This window comes from Poeciliopsis prolifica, unplaced genomic scaffold, assembly GCF_027474105.1.
Source record: "Poeciliopsis prolifica strain line A6 unplaced genomic scaffold, Auburn_PproV2 SCAFFOLD018, whole genome shotgun sequence".
Classification (NCBI taxonomy): Eukaryota; Metazoa; Chordata; class Actinopteri; order Cyprinodontiformes; family Poeciliidae; genus Poeciliopsis; species Poeciliopsis prolifica.
In genome coordinates, this window is record NW_026562393.1 from 4,940,817 (window position 1) to 4,955,935 (window position 15,119).

Below are 15,119 nucleotides of genomic sequence, written 5' to 3' on the forward strand. Positions count from 1 at the left end.
TTTAATCTCAATCATGGTGCTTTGTAATTTTTAAACACTTTCCAGAGACCTTTTATATCATGAGGGACAAAATTGTACAAATCAAGCAAATAAAGTAGTCCAAATTTATTGTCTGTATCTGAACAGGTTTGCGTCTCGCTGATTTGGGTGCAGCAAAGTGTCTGGACAGACCTGGTTCCATCCAACAGCTGCTCTACTATATAGTGATGATGTTCACCAGAGTATTTAGTTTTAACATCAATGCTAAATTTTTGGGAATGTAGTAAACTATAATTAACTCTGATGAGCAAAACAAAAACATAGATGTAAATTTGCTGTCAATGTAATCCAGCCATATTTCTTTTTGTCTCACCCGTTCCTCAAAGGTAAAGTCGGGCGTGGAGCACCGAGTGTCCTCATTGGACAGCAGCCGGTGGGAGTCGCGGGAACAGGGAGTCTGGGGGTTGGACGAGGCGTCGGGGCTGGGGGGGCTCATGGGCGACGGCACGTGACTGTAGTCGTGCAGCGAGGGGCAGTGGCCGGGGTCCGGCGATGCGGGTTGAGGGGTGGGTGGGTTGGTCCCGCACAGCAGAGGCGTGGTCCGTCCATCCACAGACTTGTATGACCTGAAGGACACGAGTGTTGGCGTCGCGTAACTCGGACATGAGGCGAATTCGGTAATAAGGAGGGAAAGCAAGTCACCTGCTGCCCCGGCGTTTAGCCGGAGCCAGCGCCATCCAGGTCCAACGGGAGCGCTCCTGGTCCTCGTGGGGCTGGTGGAGCTGGATGAAGGCGGCGTCCGTCAGATCCTCCACCTGCAGGCCGACAGCAGCCAATAAAAACGCTGCTATGTCTTCAGAAAGCTGCTCTTCATATTTTTAGATTAACTCTTTATTACATCTATAAAATCAATTTCACTTCCATATGAAATCTGATTATTTTTTTACTCTGACGAACATAAATCATGTTTTACATCAAATGTACGGCATAAAAGGCGATAAGCAAAATGCTTCATTTAATCCACCCAGTTAAGTTAAATTCCATCTAAACCAACAAGGTTTAATAATTATGACTCATTACATGAAGGTGATTAACAATCCAGAACTTCATGTGGCAGAACTTTATTGAAAACATTTTTCTTTCTGAACTTCACAATAAAAGCGCCAACTTGTGTCACAGCAACACAGTTTTAGTGGTCTGGTTTCTGTTGGGACTTGTCCAACAGATACTTGGACTAGACAGATTGAGGGGATATGTAAGGAGGCTGATTCTCAGATGTTTTCATTTAAATCTCTGTGATTGAAATGAAATGTAAAATGAAACTCTGTTTTATTGTCCTTTGAATAGGATTATCAGAAATGAATAGCACAACTGCAGTGATTGTGCTCTTCCTTTTCCAGCTCTCTTGAAGGAAACAAAGAACAATGCTTTTGTCTCCAACTCAAGAATGAAGAATATTTTATTAAGAAATGCAGGAAATCATGATTCAACTTTACTTGCAGTAATTAAAGCACTAACACATAAATACAAAACACTTCAGGAATCATTTATGACTAAAAGCAGATGTTTGTTTACAAAAGACTCTTCTAGTCTCTGTTTACTGCAGGCAGGTTAATACTTTTTTAATAAAGATGTTGGTAAACTTTGCTGGGAATCAGATCTATTGTTAATTAGCTCCTTATTGTTTTTCTTAATTCAATTATATATTTCCTAAACACAAGGAAAAATTGCTGGCACTTTTCCTGGATTTATATTTCTGTGATTAATTAGAAACATTTTAAATCTCTGGAGAAAAAGGCTATTCAAGGTTATTAGAAACATTCATCTCATCCAAGTCGGTTAAATATTTGACCATCAGGTGTCACTGTTTGCTCAGTTGGAATATAAAGACTTTCTCCCATTAACTTCAGATTTAAATGATTACAACCAAACAACTGAGAAGCACAAAGCTGAGCAGGAGTGCCTACCTCTCGCTCGTTCTCCTCTGCTGTTATTGGCTGAGAGAAAATGTCCACCGATCGCCAACTAGCAGAACAACGAGACATGTTGAGCAAAAGAAACCTGGCAGCTGGTGAGGATCAGCAGTCAGAAGTGACAGCAGGAGTCGGTTACCTCGGAGTGAGGATCTCTTTGTACTGCAGCTTCTCCACTCGGGTGGTGGCCGCCACAGACATGGGGATCACTATGTTGTTGATGTCGAAGGAACTCTCGCCACGCCTCCGCTTGATTGGCTGCTGCTGAAGGACAAGAAAACATCAACAAATGTAACAGAGTCATTCTCAACACAGTGAACATTTTTAAACTGTCAGCTGATTTGAAGCCTTCAAATCGATGTGTTTAATGTGAATTTTTAAAAAACTTGTGAAACGTCTGTTAAAAACTTTAAAGACAGAAACTTTAACAAGATGCATTTGAAAACAAAATGTGTTGAAGTTCAACTAGAAACAGCTTGGCTCCCATAACCAAATCAACTGGATGTTTACGTTTCTCTTCTTGCGCTCCACCACCAGAAAAAGTGAAAACCACAAGCAGTTTCAGTTTGAGTCTCAGTCTCTACAAAGGTTGCTTTTATCAGAAACTTTCAGGCGGTCGGTTTCCATACGTTCGTGATCTGTGTACAGTTTGAAACATTTACAGTAAAGCTGCACCATCCAGCCTGAAGCTGTTAAATCAGGGGTGAATCACTTGATGATAACTATGATCTACAGTGTCCTGAAACTAAATTTTTAGGCTTTTACTGCAGAATTGGAGAAAGCAGATCCAAGATCCCTCCAACATTCAGAGTTCAAAACAGGACAGCTGTGCTCAGAGTGTTGACAAAAACAGATATAAATAGTATATGTTTGGGTGATTTTGAAACTAACCAGGTCTAAGGGCAAAAACATTTACAAAACAGACATTTGGTTTATAAAACTTTAATTAGTTTTATATATATATATATATATATATATATATATATATATATATATAATATATATATTATATATATATATATATATATATATAAATATATATATTTGTCACTCTATTATCTGTATCATGTGTTGAAGTACCAGAGTGCAAAATGTTAAGTCAACTATAGAAGGTTGTAAATGTGCTATCATTCCAAAGTTTCCTGTTTGTTCTGTCTTTTGTATGTTTAAGACTAAGCCTCGTTTGCATGTTTTACACTGAGCCTTTTGAAGTGGATTTACTCCTTAATGCTTCGATAGATAACTTTCATAAAAATGTATTTCTTAACATGATTGTTAATAGACTCTCTATGTTCTTTGGTAGAATAAGTGGCAGATAATCTGTGAACAGAATGAAGGTTCTTTGCCTCATTTATATGATTCTATTTGCCATTTGCAAAATAAAAAATGTATGTTATGATTGCATGACTTTAAGAAGTCCTGTGACGTTCATCGCTTTAAACAGTTAAAAGGCAATGGCTTCAATAAATCTATATATTCCTCAGTCTTGATATTAAAATGCTTCCAAAACTCGGTGACCTTTATGATATTGGGTGATATTTTCAGTGTAAGGTATGGCAGTGTCACATCTTTCAAAAGGATACATTTCTTTCTAATGTAAAGCATACATTCATGTAATGTTTTTATCCTTTGATCTGAAGCATCACAGAAAAACTCACCCAAGTACTGAAATGGAAATGTTCAAAGTTAATTTCAACAGAGCAGAGACATTCATCATAGTGCAGCCATTAAGCTTTTTTCTTATTTATTTGACTGACTAGATATAGTGTTTCAAACCACCGTTTTAGTCAAATCCAATTTTTCCTTCAGGTGCTCTTCAGTCTATGTCCCCACACAGTGTGTGTGGTGGTGGGTTGTGTGTTTACCGGTGTGCTGGGGACGCTCTGGCTGCCGGTGCCCAGCTGCATGGATGTATCTGACGACGTGGACAGCTGGCGCGTCAGCGGGCTGTGAAGCGACGGGTGCATGTTGGCCAGTGTTGTGCAGGGACTGCTTGTGTCCAAGAAAAGCTTCGGGGAAGCTATGAGGAAAAGACACGCACGGATGTAAGAGATGTAGGGGTGTTTTAACCTTTCGTTTGCATTGACGTGTGTGTCAGGGGGAACTCACTGTCAGCCCTGTCCAGTGAGTGCTCTCTTAATCTCTTGCGGCTGTAGTTCTTGTCGTAGGGTCCTAACGGAGTGGAGAGGGTATGCAGTCGCTCCGTTTTGCACCCGGCCTGGTTGTCCAGTCTGGGCATGCTCAGTATGGCGCTGCTACTGCTGTTACTGCCCATGTTGCCATCAACGGTCCTCTGCTTGTCAATGCGATTCTTACAGTGGCTCAGTCCTACAACACCAACCACAAGAATGGTTATTTTAAAAACTTTACAGTATTTAAAGTTCTGATTTGTTTGTCTATTTCCTCTTCGTCTGTTTGAGGGAAAGCAGCATTTCCCGCTGATAGTTATCAGAAATGTATGAAGCAAACAGTTCTGAGTAACATCAATATGTCCTGGCTGGCATTTCTTAGAAAGCTTTCTAAGAAATAAAGTTATTGTAGAAACAGAATTTAAAATTATACATGTGAACAAGTAAAATTTTTTGTTGACACTCATATTTGAGTTTTTACCCCTCAGATCAAGGATTTACAACACAAAACCTTTTTTTTTTTATAAGGTTTTATGACAGTATTTAAAAAAACAAAGGAACTATGCTAATGTTAACTTACCACTTATTCAAACTTCCCTGAACTATGACATCATCAGCAAGACTTTAGCTGTGTGTATTGAATCATATATATTTTTAGAAACAAATCAACATCCTGCAGGAAATCCTGAGATGCCAAAATATTTACAGTTGTTATGAAAATTGAATAATAATGTCATCTTATAACTTATTTTAAATAATATTTTGTGTATGATGTAAAGTCTAAACAAAGGACCTGGATATAAATAAAGGTAAAAAAAAATAATAATAATAATTCAAGTGTATTGGAAACCCGGGTACTCACTGACTGCCATGAGGGAGCTGGTGAACTTGTGCTTCTCTTTGGATGAGGAGAGCTTGTGTTTAAGCGAAAGCTTCTTCAGGGGTTTGCTCCTCTCCAACGACTTGGACTGCCACTGGCTCTTCATCACCTGCTGCAGACGAAGGCCCACAGAAACATCTGGGGGAGATTGAATGAAGAATGTCAAACCGGGATGATTTAATTTTATCAGCAAGATTCCTAGTATTCATCTCCCACGTCATACTTTATCCACAGCAGAAAAAAATATGTTCTAAAACTATCACAAAACTTTACTTATTCATAAATAGCACATAATTTGCTCCAGTTGTAACTACTCAGTTACTCAGCCATTTCACATTCAAAGAAAGAGGAGGGGGAAAAAAAGAAAGCTGAAAATGTTGTCTAAGAATTTCCTGCCGTCTGCCTCTTTACGGCCACTCCCTGCCTGCCTTCCTCTCCAAGATGTAGAGTAGGAAATGGCTGCATAAACTTCAGCACTGCACTGACCGTCAGGGAAGGAGAGGATGGGGTGGACGCCAAGATCCAGCCTTGACAGGCGCTCCAGGGTGGGAAGCTCGTATTGGGGTTCCTCTCTGGGGGTGGGCCAGCCACCACACATCACACAGCTGGGGTTCACCCTGCAGCTACACTGCGTACAGCTGCTCCTCGGGGTCTGCCAGGCGACAACACTGGGGCTCATTAAAGACCACTTTATTTATACTCACAATTTATCATACGCATCATATATGCAGTCAGAGCAGCTAATTTGTTTTTATCCTGGCAACATAGAAAGGTGATTTATTTATTTTTTTCAATCTGGATTCCTTCAAGTTAATGCAACTTCATTGTAACATTATAAACTAACTTTTCAACACAATCGTTTTTAAACTGCAGTAACGACAAAAATATGTCTATAGCCTAAATTGTGCCCAATTTACCAAATAAAATCAGTCAGGATAAGTTGGTATTTTTTATTTTTTTTTTAGCTCTGGCAATGTTTAAATGATAGCTTTCACTAATTTAATAGAACTATCAACTTGAATTTGTGTTTTCCTCCTGAGCCAAATGACTGGAGACATTTTGCAACTTAGCCAACTCACTTTATTGCATTCTTACCCCATAAAGTAAAGCTTGGTTACAGTCACTGATGACCATCTTAAAATCACTGTTATTGAGTCAAGTCTTGTTAAAATTAAATTTGCCCAAAATGAAGACCCTAGTACAAGATGACGCAAGTAAAACATGGGTTGTTTGTCTTAACACACAATTTTAAGAGATGAAGTCAATTTTATAAATGTGTTTCCCAGAGAAGTTAAATATTTAGAATCATCACTTCTCTGCTTCATAAGATTTTGACTTTTGTCACAATGTAACACTTTAATTCCTTAGCAACAACTGAACTAATGAATGTTTCCAACGTATTAAGACAAACTGATGCATGAATTGAACTGAAAACTGATGCATTTCAGGAAATCACTTCAAAGTGCAATTTTAAGATCCTCCTGACATTTGAATAATTACAAATTGATCAAACGTTGAACAAACCTTTAAAACCGTATAAAAAGATGCATTTACAAAGTAAACTCATTAAATCAGTGACAAAGGTTCACAATCAACTCATGTTTCCACTTCTCAATTAAAACCTGAGAGCGATTATCCTCCTTTGTTGTGCGACTCACAATGCAGAGAGTTTTCCATACACAAGTCAGCCATTTCTTGTTTACTCAGTTATTAGGTTACAGGCCAGGAGGCACTCATCAAAGTGCAATGGAACAACACAAGACGCTCTGAGAACAATGGTGCATTCACCGCCACTGAATGAGCATCAAATACTAGAAGATTTTAGCCAACAAAAGCCGATTCTCTGAGTTTTTAAAGCAAACGTATTGATCCGTCATGAATAACACATGACGGATCAAAAATATCCTGCACTAAGGTTCAACAGCAACAATCAAAGCAAGAGCTGGGATGGGTAGACCAGCTCACCTTGCCGTTGAGGTTCGTCACCGTGTTAGGCTGAATGAGCCGCCGCCGCCGGCAGCCGACGAGCGGCCGCGTACGCGCAGCCACACACGTGCCGTCATAGGCCGGCTGGAGCTTGCCGTCTGCACTGTCCGCCATCCTGCCACAACAAAGAGGAGACGGGTCATCAGGAATGCCTACAAAATGGTTTTATTAAAACTTGTGCTGTAAAGTGACATCTGGCCTTAAAGTTGCATCTGGTCCGGTTAACATCCAGTTAACATTCTAACAAGAATAAAAAACAGCTTAGAAATTTCCTGACTGGAACTGATCTCTAGTTTTGGTCGACAGATTTTGATTTAATTAGCCTAAAACAGGCTTCTGGAAGTTGAGTTGTTGGAACTTTGTTCCGCATAATCATAAACACCCAGGAAAGTGTTCGCCATGGTGGTTGTGACAAGAACAGGCGGACGACGTCAGGCTGAGAACAAAATCGCAATTTTTGTCATGCTGCTGCAACAATGAGCGCTGAGTGTCTGTACTTCGACCATGCAGGCCATTAATACTAAGACAGGAAGAAAAAAACAAAAAAACAAACGAGCTGCCAATTTTTAAATTGAGCTTTGAATCTAGGAGAAAGTTACATCATTCCAAAAAATATTCCAGTTTATGAATCAAGCCACATTTTATAATCTCCTCATTTGTCAAAGAAAATTTAGTGAAAATTGGCCTATTTTAGTCTTTCACCACTTTATTGTTTATGTGCGTCATTCTGTGCCACTCCCTCATTATATAATAGTTGAAATTCTTATGATTTATGTTTGTTTTCTCAAAACAGACATTTCAACAGGAGTATTTTAAAAACACCTTGGTTCCAGCCTGTGTCATAATGATCAAACCGTCAACCTGAAGCCGCGTTCAATCAGCTCATCCAAATGAAAGCAGTTGTTTTCTTTATTAACTACAGCGCTGCTCTTTAGTCATGACAAGTTAAACTGTGGCCTGTAAAACAAGCCCTGAGACCTTCCTGCTGATGAACAGATTCAGAGTCTAATCACTGTTGCTCTCGGTAACATCAGCATCTGATAATTACACATCCATTACTGCGGACAACCTGCTCCTCCATTTCTCAGAAATCTCAACATGAAGGTAATGATTATCGGTACCTGCTGAGGACGCCGTTGACTGGCTGCCCGTTCTGACCTTTCCACGGGCCCTGCTCTGTGCTGGTGACGTGGGCGGGGCTTGTGTTGTCCAGCCGTTCTGCACCAACATCCTGCATCGACAGATAAGACAGAAACCAGTTGAGACTACACCTCGGCGTGTTAACTGGAACAGCCTGACCCCGCAGCGCCCAGCCAGGCCGGGATATTTAAGGAAACGACATAACAGATGAACCAAACCATCCCCGTCCTGAATTATTCAGACAGATTTGTTAAAACGGCTGGAATCTCCCAAAGCTAAAAAATCTGCTCTCCATCAGAATTTGCGGTTTGCTCTGCTTCACAAGCTTTTAATGGTCTTTCAAATTAGAAATGTCTTCACAAGGACACCAAAGCATGCAGTTGGGAGCTTAAAATGAGAAACTGCACCAAGAATAAGAGAAAAACAAACTGTTCTCCCCTTTAAACCAGAAGAATGGGAACACACACACACACTACTTCAGGGCCACATTCTTTCAAACAATTTCAGTCGAGGCAAAGAGAAGCACATTTTGAGACAAATTGACAAAAATTGCTCGTGTAAGAATGCTGAAAGGGCTTCTTTTTTTTTTTTTGATCGAGTTTATTGGTTGGAAGCTGAAAGAAAGAAAAATCTTTTCCTTCAGACACTTATTTCCTTTCCATGTTTTCTTTGATTTAGAGAAACAAACAGGTTCATTGTTTCTCACTGTCAGGAAAAAAACTTGTGGAGAGGAGTCAGCGGGGAGTCTTACGTTTACATACTAAAATAAAACAGAATGAGGTGCTGCTCAACTCAATTATTTTATAAGTTAGGTTGCATTATGGCTGAGCTCCTCAGTAAAAAACAAACATTCTTAACAGCTGCAGGATGCAGAACTGATCTGGTACAGCCTTAGTCCTAACATTTATCACACTTTTTAAGTTTAAGATTCTTAGCTTAAACTGATTTACAACTTCGCTGGGGTTTAAAACAGATTGGAAGACACACCAAAAAAAAAAAAAAGACACTAGGCAAAACAGAACAGCCTAATTAAACTAGAATGGGGTTTTAAGAGAAGCCATCTGTGATAATACAGAGAGTTTCTCTTAAGCCGGCCTTAAGAAAGACTTTCAGTTTTAATCAAAAACAATAACGGCCACAGGTCAAAGGTTTATTGACCGCATTTTATGAATATTACTGAACATGAGTAAGTTTGCCTGCATCTCTCAGAGGAACCTTAGAGGATCACAGGTGTATATTAAATTTCAATCTAAAAGTTATTAGTTCTACTATAAGATGCATCTAAACAATGATTTCATTTTGGATAATTACATGTACACTACACTGGAACATTACGTATCACTGCTACAAGCTGTAATAATAAAAGTAAAGATAACAAGAAGCTTTTCCAGCAGGACATTACCTATCCACTCTACCACAGGTACCAAGAGCTGCTTTAATGACTGTGGTGTCACTGTGCAAGACAATCTATGGAGTATTGAAGAGATGAAAATGAGCAACACCAGATCCATTAACGGAGACGAGCTGAATGCTGCCGTTAAAGCAACCAGGACTTCCTTAACACTTCAGCAGAGCCTCAAGCTAATTGCCTTGATTCCACACTGCACTGTGCATAAGGAGTACCAACTGTGCATTCTATTCTGACACATTTCAGCTCACATCTATGCTAAAATTCTTTCTTAAGTCTTCTCATATTCAGTAATATTGTATTGTATTGAAATGCACTTGTAAGCTCAACCTGAGAGAATTAATACTTCTGAAATTCATTTCTCATGAGAATGATAGGGCAGCAGTGGCCTGTACTTGTATAGAGCTCTATCTAATCTAGAGACTAGATAAAAACCCTTTAGACTACATTCAGTCATTCACACACACATCCACACACTGTTGGAGATAAGCTCCATTGTAGCCACAGCAGCAGGCAAAGTGGGTGAAGAGTTTTGCTCAAAAACAACGACAGACGGAGCAGGGATTTAAACCAGCAACACACCAGTGACAGAAAAAATTCCTACCACGGTTGTCCCAAGGATATGTTGGGACAACTGTGGGCTTTCAACCATACACCAAACAGAAAAAGTCAACTCAAATGCTGAATTTGGCAAAATTCACCATAATGCCAAAAATATTGTGGACGTGAGACAACAAAGGCAAAGCTTTTCCGAGTGCTGTACCCAAATATAATTTTAAGACATGCTACAACATAACATGATGCACTAAAAAATGTTAGCCAAATAATTTCCATCTATAAAAAAAAAAACTGGTTTTATTTAAAATTAGGAAAATGCATAATGATAAACTGGTTGTTTTGAATGAACAAATATTAAATAAAGCTGATTTGCTAGTAATATTGGGTTAGCTTAAATAAAACAACTGGAAGCCAATTTCTTCTTCAATCAAGTCATAAATCCTCATGTGGCTTTGGAACACAGCCGTGCAAAACCAGAAAAAATAAGGAGGCATATTTGTTATTTCAACACAAATCCTTGAGCTGGTAGGAAAGGATTTTGCGCCGATGGAAGGTCAGCAGTATAGACACTAAAACCTGTTAGTTACCTGTGCATTTACAGGCTCCATCTTCACTTCGGTGCCAGCTGTGAGCACAGCACTGGGGGCAAGTCCTCCCAACTCTACAGAACCCTATGGATCAAACAGATGTGTTCAACTTTGACCACAAAAAGTATACCGATTACGATACGCCTGTTAAATATCACAATAAAAATATACATGCTAAAACACACTTCAATTTCTTCCCTGCTGTCCTTCAAGTCACTCTTGACAATAGTCGGCAGCTTCACCTGTGTCTGGCGAGACTCCGAACAACAGACTCAAACTACTACTGCCATGCAAAGCAAAATTGATCATATTTGAGGCAAATATTGTCATATCACTATGTGCAATATTATTATCAAATAACTTTTAATGGCACTTTATTAGAAGGGCATTTTATTCAAAGTGTCAAAAGACAGAGCCAAACCTAACATGATAATGCTTAAGATCAGAGATAAAACACACAGCAAGAGTTAGAAGCATCTCAGATGAGAAATTGGTGTGTGATGCAAATGGAAGATTTATCATCAAAATATTTAATTATTCCTCTAGTGTATGATTTTCCAATATAATGTAGCCCAACAATACAGGGGTGTAGAAAGACCAAAATATGCTCAGCATTTTGCATTTGTGATTAAGATTGATGAACACCAAAACAGCAGACTCCATGTAAATTCCATAGAAAACAGACAGCCTACCGTCGCTCAAGATTCCCAAAGGGCCAACATTTTCACATCACACATGTTCCACAGTGGATGCAGGTTAAAGCTCCAAAGTATCAAGCAGAGCAAATGTCACAATCAATCAGGCTTTCTGTTACCTGCTCAAAGTCTAGCTTCTTCTAACTTCTTGTTTCATCAAATCAATTTTTTAATACCTCACTGATACAAAAAATAGCTGAGAAGTAACCTTTCCTCAGCAATAGGTTAAACCTCCAAGACCGTTTCTGTTGATGTTAGCCGATTGTGCTTAGTATGACGTGTTTACTGATGGAAGCCAAAAAAAAAAAGTTTACGACTGAAATACTAGCTTAAAAATTTACAATTGCAACCCAGATCATTCCAGCTCCGTTTTCTTTTAGAAATATTTACCTGTCAAATATTTAACAATGCAACATGCAGCAACAAACTACAGGTGGAAACATTGAGTACTCAGCAGCACATCTCATGCATCTTGAGTTGGATATTCTTATATTATATTATAAATGCGCCATCATTTTTATTTAAGTCTTACACAGTATATTACTGTTATTGTTAATCTTGTTTTTTTATGTATTGTTTTGTGTGAAGCTATATGTACAATACTGCTGTTGCATCTGAATTTTTGCTCTGCGAGACATCTGAATTTTTGCTCTGCGAGACAATAAAGACTGTTTCTAGTTCTGTAAAAAACATGAAAGTCCTTTTCCAATTATACAGCAGCGCCATGCAGAGATGATTAGGAAGGAAATGGCAGTAACCAACCTTGCTGGCACGGATTTGTCTGTAAATGTCTGTCTGCTGTCGGATGCGGTACTCCAGGTCCGAGATGTGGGCCTGAAGCCAGTTCCAGTGGCTGATGATACCAGCTCTCTCTACGGTGTACCGGCTCTCTGCCCGCTTCCATCTGTAGGGGGGGAAATGTTTACAGCTGAGCCACTTCATGGGACACAAATACATAAATTTAACACTTCCTAAAGTCATTTTTCACACCTGTGGATTTATTAATAGGTTCAGGAGTTAAGACAGAGATAGGGTTATTGTTTTTAAAGTACTAGTAGTACACACTGATCATTAAAGCAGCATTTCCCCCATCAGACTGCAGAGGTCAGTGAATCAGCATTACAGATAACACCCACTAATGACAGCTGCAGGGAGCTTAGAGGAGTGCTGAAGCCAAAAACAAAAACATTACAACTGCTTTATAGATGAAGAAAACCAAAACAAAAAGATAACACTGTTATCTCCCATTGTAAACAGTGTGCAAAGCTCATAGCTGGGTACTCCATTTTACCAGTATGACACACAGAATGGGCATTTCAAAGGAAGACATGAGAGGAAAATGTCTGCTCCTGCACCAAAAGGCAGCTACCACAAGGGGAGCTGTTCTTCCAAAATGTAGGCTACAGTGACACTAGCTGAACAATGAAAGTAATGACTCAGATGGCAAACAAAGATAGACCTCGGACCCTTGTGCATTCTCTTTCTTCAAACCTCATCTCTGTTTAAGTCTTCACAAGGACCCGGTTAGAGTCTGAAGAGAGTACACACCGCTGAGAGCAGAAGAGGCAAAGGAAGAGGGGTGGAAAATGGGGACAACGGGGGCTGGGAAGCTCTGGCAGTCTGCAGAGGAACAGACGGGCTTTAAAAGCATTCTACAGGCCACAGAGTGCTGGAGGGGGTGGGGCCGGGTCAGGAAACAGAGGAGCATACAGTGGGATAACCAATAATCCAAGCAGGGATCTTTCCTTATTGAGAAGCTGATCAGACAGTTCCTGTCCCCTAAAAGCAGATGCCAGCCACCAATCAGTTTAATCAAAAACCACTTAATTCCTCTCTTCTTTTCCAACTGCAACATTTGCCCATCTATGGCTCGTTCACTGCAACACAGCATCAAGGACAGCTAACAATTCAGCTACAGTATTTCCTGCTAGCACCACTTCCTTTTGCTCTTCTACAGACTTAATCCTGTTCTGCTGAGGTAAACAGTCATGCTCTCCTTTCACAAACTACATGGTGGCAGACACTGCGACAATCCTAGGCAGCCACACGGCACATCTGATAGGTGCACTGTTAAAGGTGTTTTTTTAACATGCATAGATCATCATGGAGCTTTTTTTTCCCAAAGCAAAACTGATAGGCTGAAGTGTGTTCAGGTTCTTGGAGCTGCTGGCTTTATGGTATGATTCAGTGAGAGCTGGGTGGATATCTGAGGCAACAGAGGGAGAATGAGCCAGGTGCAAAGTCCCTGAGGGGGGTGGGAGGGGACTGGAAAATGATCACAGAAATTCATACTCAAACAGAATAATGTGAGCTTAAACTTCTGAAGAGAGAACAGAAAGCAGCGCTGACCTGCCTATAAAGAAACCAGGGTTGTCATCAACAGTCAGAGGGTCAAAGACAATTTATTTCACACGTTGGACCAAAATCCCTGGCTATAGCTGATTAAAGCAGGATTATTTATGATATTGTTGTACGTTAATATACTTGAAATTTAGTTTAATTCATTCACCATGATCAAAGTTTTCATCAGTTAACCTTAATATGGGTTAGTATGTTTGTATTTGGTGAAAGCCAGGGGCACCACAAGAAACCATCACAATCCCAGTCAGGAAATGCCACATACAGCTAAATAGCTAATTGAGATTTCTGTGATTTCTGAGAAGCACTGAAGTGATTTGGGAAAAAAACTTAGTACCGTTACTGGTGAGGATGAAAAATGACAAAATAGTCAAAGGACATTGTCCATTCTTAATCTAAAGTGGCAAATATCTAAATTTGACAGCGTCATTTAATATTATAATAAGGAATATATAGATGAAGAATTTGAATTCGCTTGGAATGTTAAACATATTTTTTTTGCTACAAGGTCAGGGTTTAGTTAAAAAGTTATGATTGCAAACATACTTGGTCATCGGGCAACAGTTATTAATACCCTGGGATTTTCCCAGTGTATTATAAGCTGGTGGGCTACCAGGCTTTATTTGTGCCCCCGCCAGGCAAAGCATTTCTTATTGATATAAGTTTTTAAAAACTTTGCATTTTAAATTTTTTAAGACTTTATACTTGGTGTTTAGATATTAATCTCCAATCTTATATAATTATCAAGTGATATTTTCAAATTTCCTGTCAACTTTAAACATTTTTAACTCAAAAACACAACGGACCGCTGGATGAATCACTACCTCAGCACCCAACACCAGGCTTAACAATTATACTAGAATTATACTAGAACTATGAACACTTACTGGCCACTATATAAGATACACTTACTTGTGAACACAAATAGAAACCCATCAAATTGTACAGCAGCAACTTAATGCATTTGGCAGACCTTTAGTCAAACCCACCAAAACCAAGTCTAGACTAAGACCAAACATTAAAAAAAAAGTAATAATAAAAAAACGAAACATGAGCAGGCTGACCATAAACTTACATGTAAGCAGATCCTCAACTACATCCCTCTTGTCTATTAAATCTGACCAACTGCTAAGAAGTTAAACAGAAAACTATAGAGAACAAATATCTCGCCAAATGGTAACAGACTCAGCATGAGATGACGTGATGAGGCAAAGGACTGCACTCACTTATTTTTTTTTTTTTGAAAATGTTTCTTCTTGTTTTCTCACTCCTTTCGTCTGGTAGATGGGCAACAGTAGAACTTTACAACAAATGCATGAGGAAACAGCAATTTGTAAGACTGCAGGCAAACTTTGAAGCAAACTAGCTACAACAAAAGAACAGGAACGCCAGGGCTAAAGTTCACACGGGTTTACCAAGGGACAGT

The 15,119-nt window shown here is 39.3% G+C and overlaps 1 protein-coding gene across 4 annotated transcripts in view; it reads right to left on the minus strand.

The window, feature by feature from the left end:
- Positions 1 to 15,119, minus strand: part of LOC129368235 (KAT8 regulatory NSL complex subunit 1-like) — a 36,785-nt gene that overhangs the window by 1,818 nt on the left and 19,848 nt on the right. For 2 of the 4 annotated variants that reach the window (XM_055043122.1, XM_055043121.1), the window contains exons 3-14: positions 12,098 to 12,239; positions 10,641 to 10,724; positions 8,069 to 8,178; positions 6,927 to 7,062; positions 5,448 to 5,613; positions 4,944 to 5,099; positions 4,062 to 4,280; positions 3,818 to 3,972; positions 2,092 to 2,216; positions 1,947 to 2,004; positions 682 to 794; positions 353 to 605 (exon numbers count right to left, since the gene is read on the minus strand). In XM_055043122.1, the coding sequence (XP_054899097.1) occupies positions 353 to 605; positions 682 to 794; positions 1,947 to 2,004; positions 2,092 to 2,216; positions 3,818 to 3,972; positions 4,062 to 4,280; positions 4,944 to 5,099; positions 5,448 to 5,613; positions 6,927 to 7,062; positions 8,069 to 8,178; positions 10,641 to 10,724; positions 12,098 to 12,239 (1,717 nt within the window). The remainder of the gene's footprint in view (positions 1 to 352; positions 606 to 681; positions 795 to 1,946; positions 2,005 to 2,091; positions 2,217 to 3,817; positions 3,973 to 4,061; positions 4,281 to 4,943; positions 5,100 to 5,447; positions 5,614 to 6,926; positions 7,063 to 8,068; positions 8,179 to 10,640; positions 10,725 to 12,097; positions 12,240 to 15,119) is intronic. The other 2 variants (XM_055043123.1, XM_055043124.1) reach the window with 2 other exon arrangements.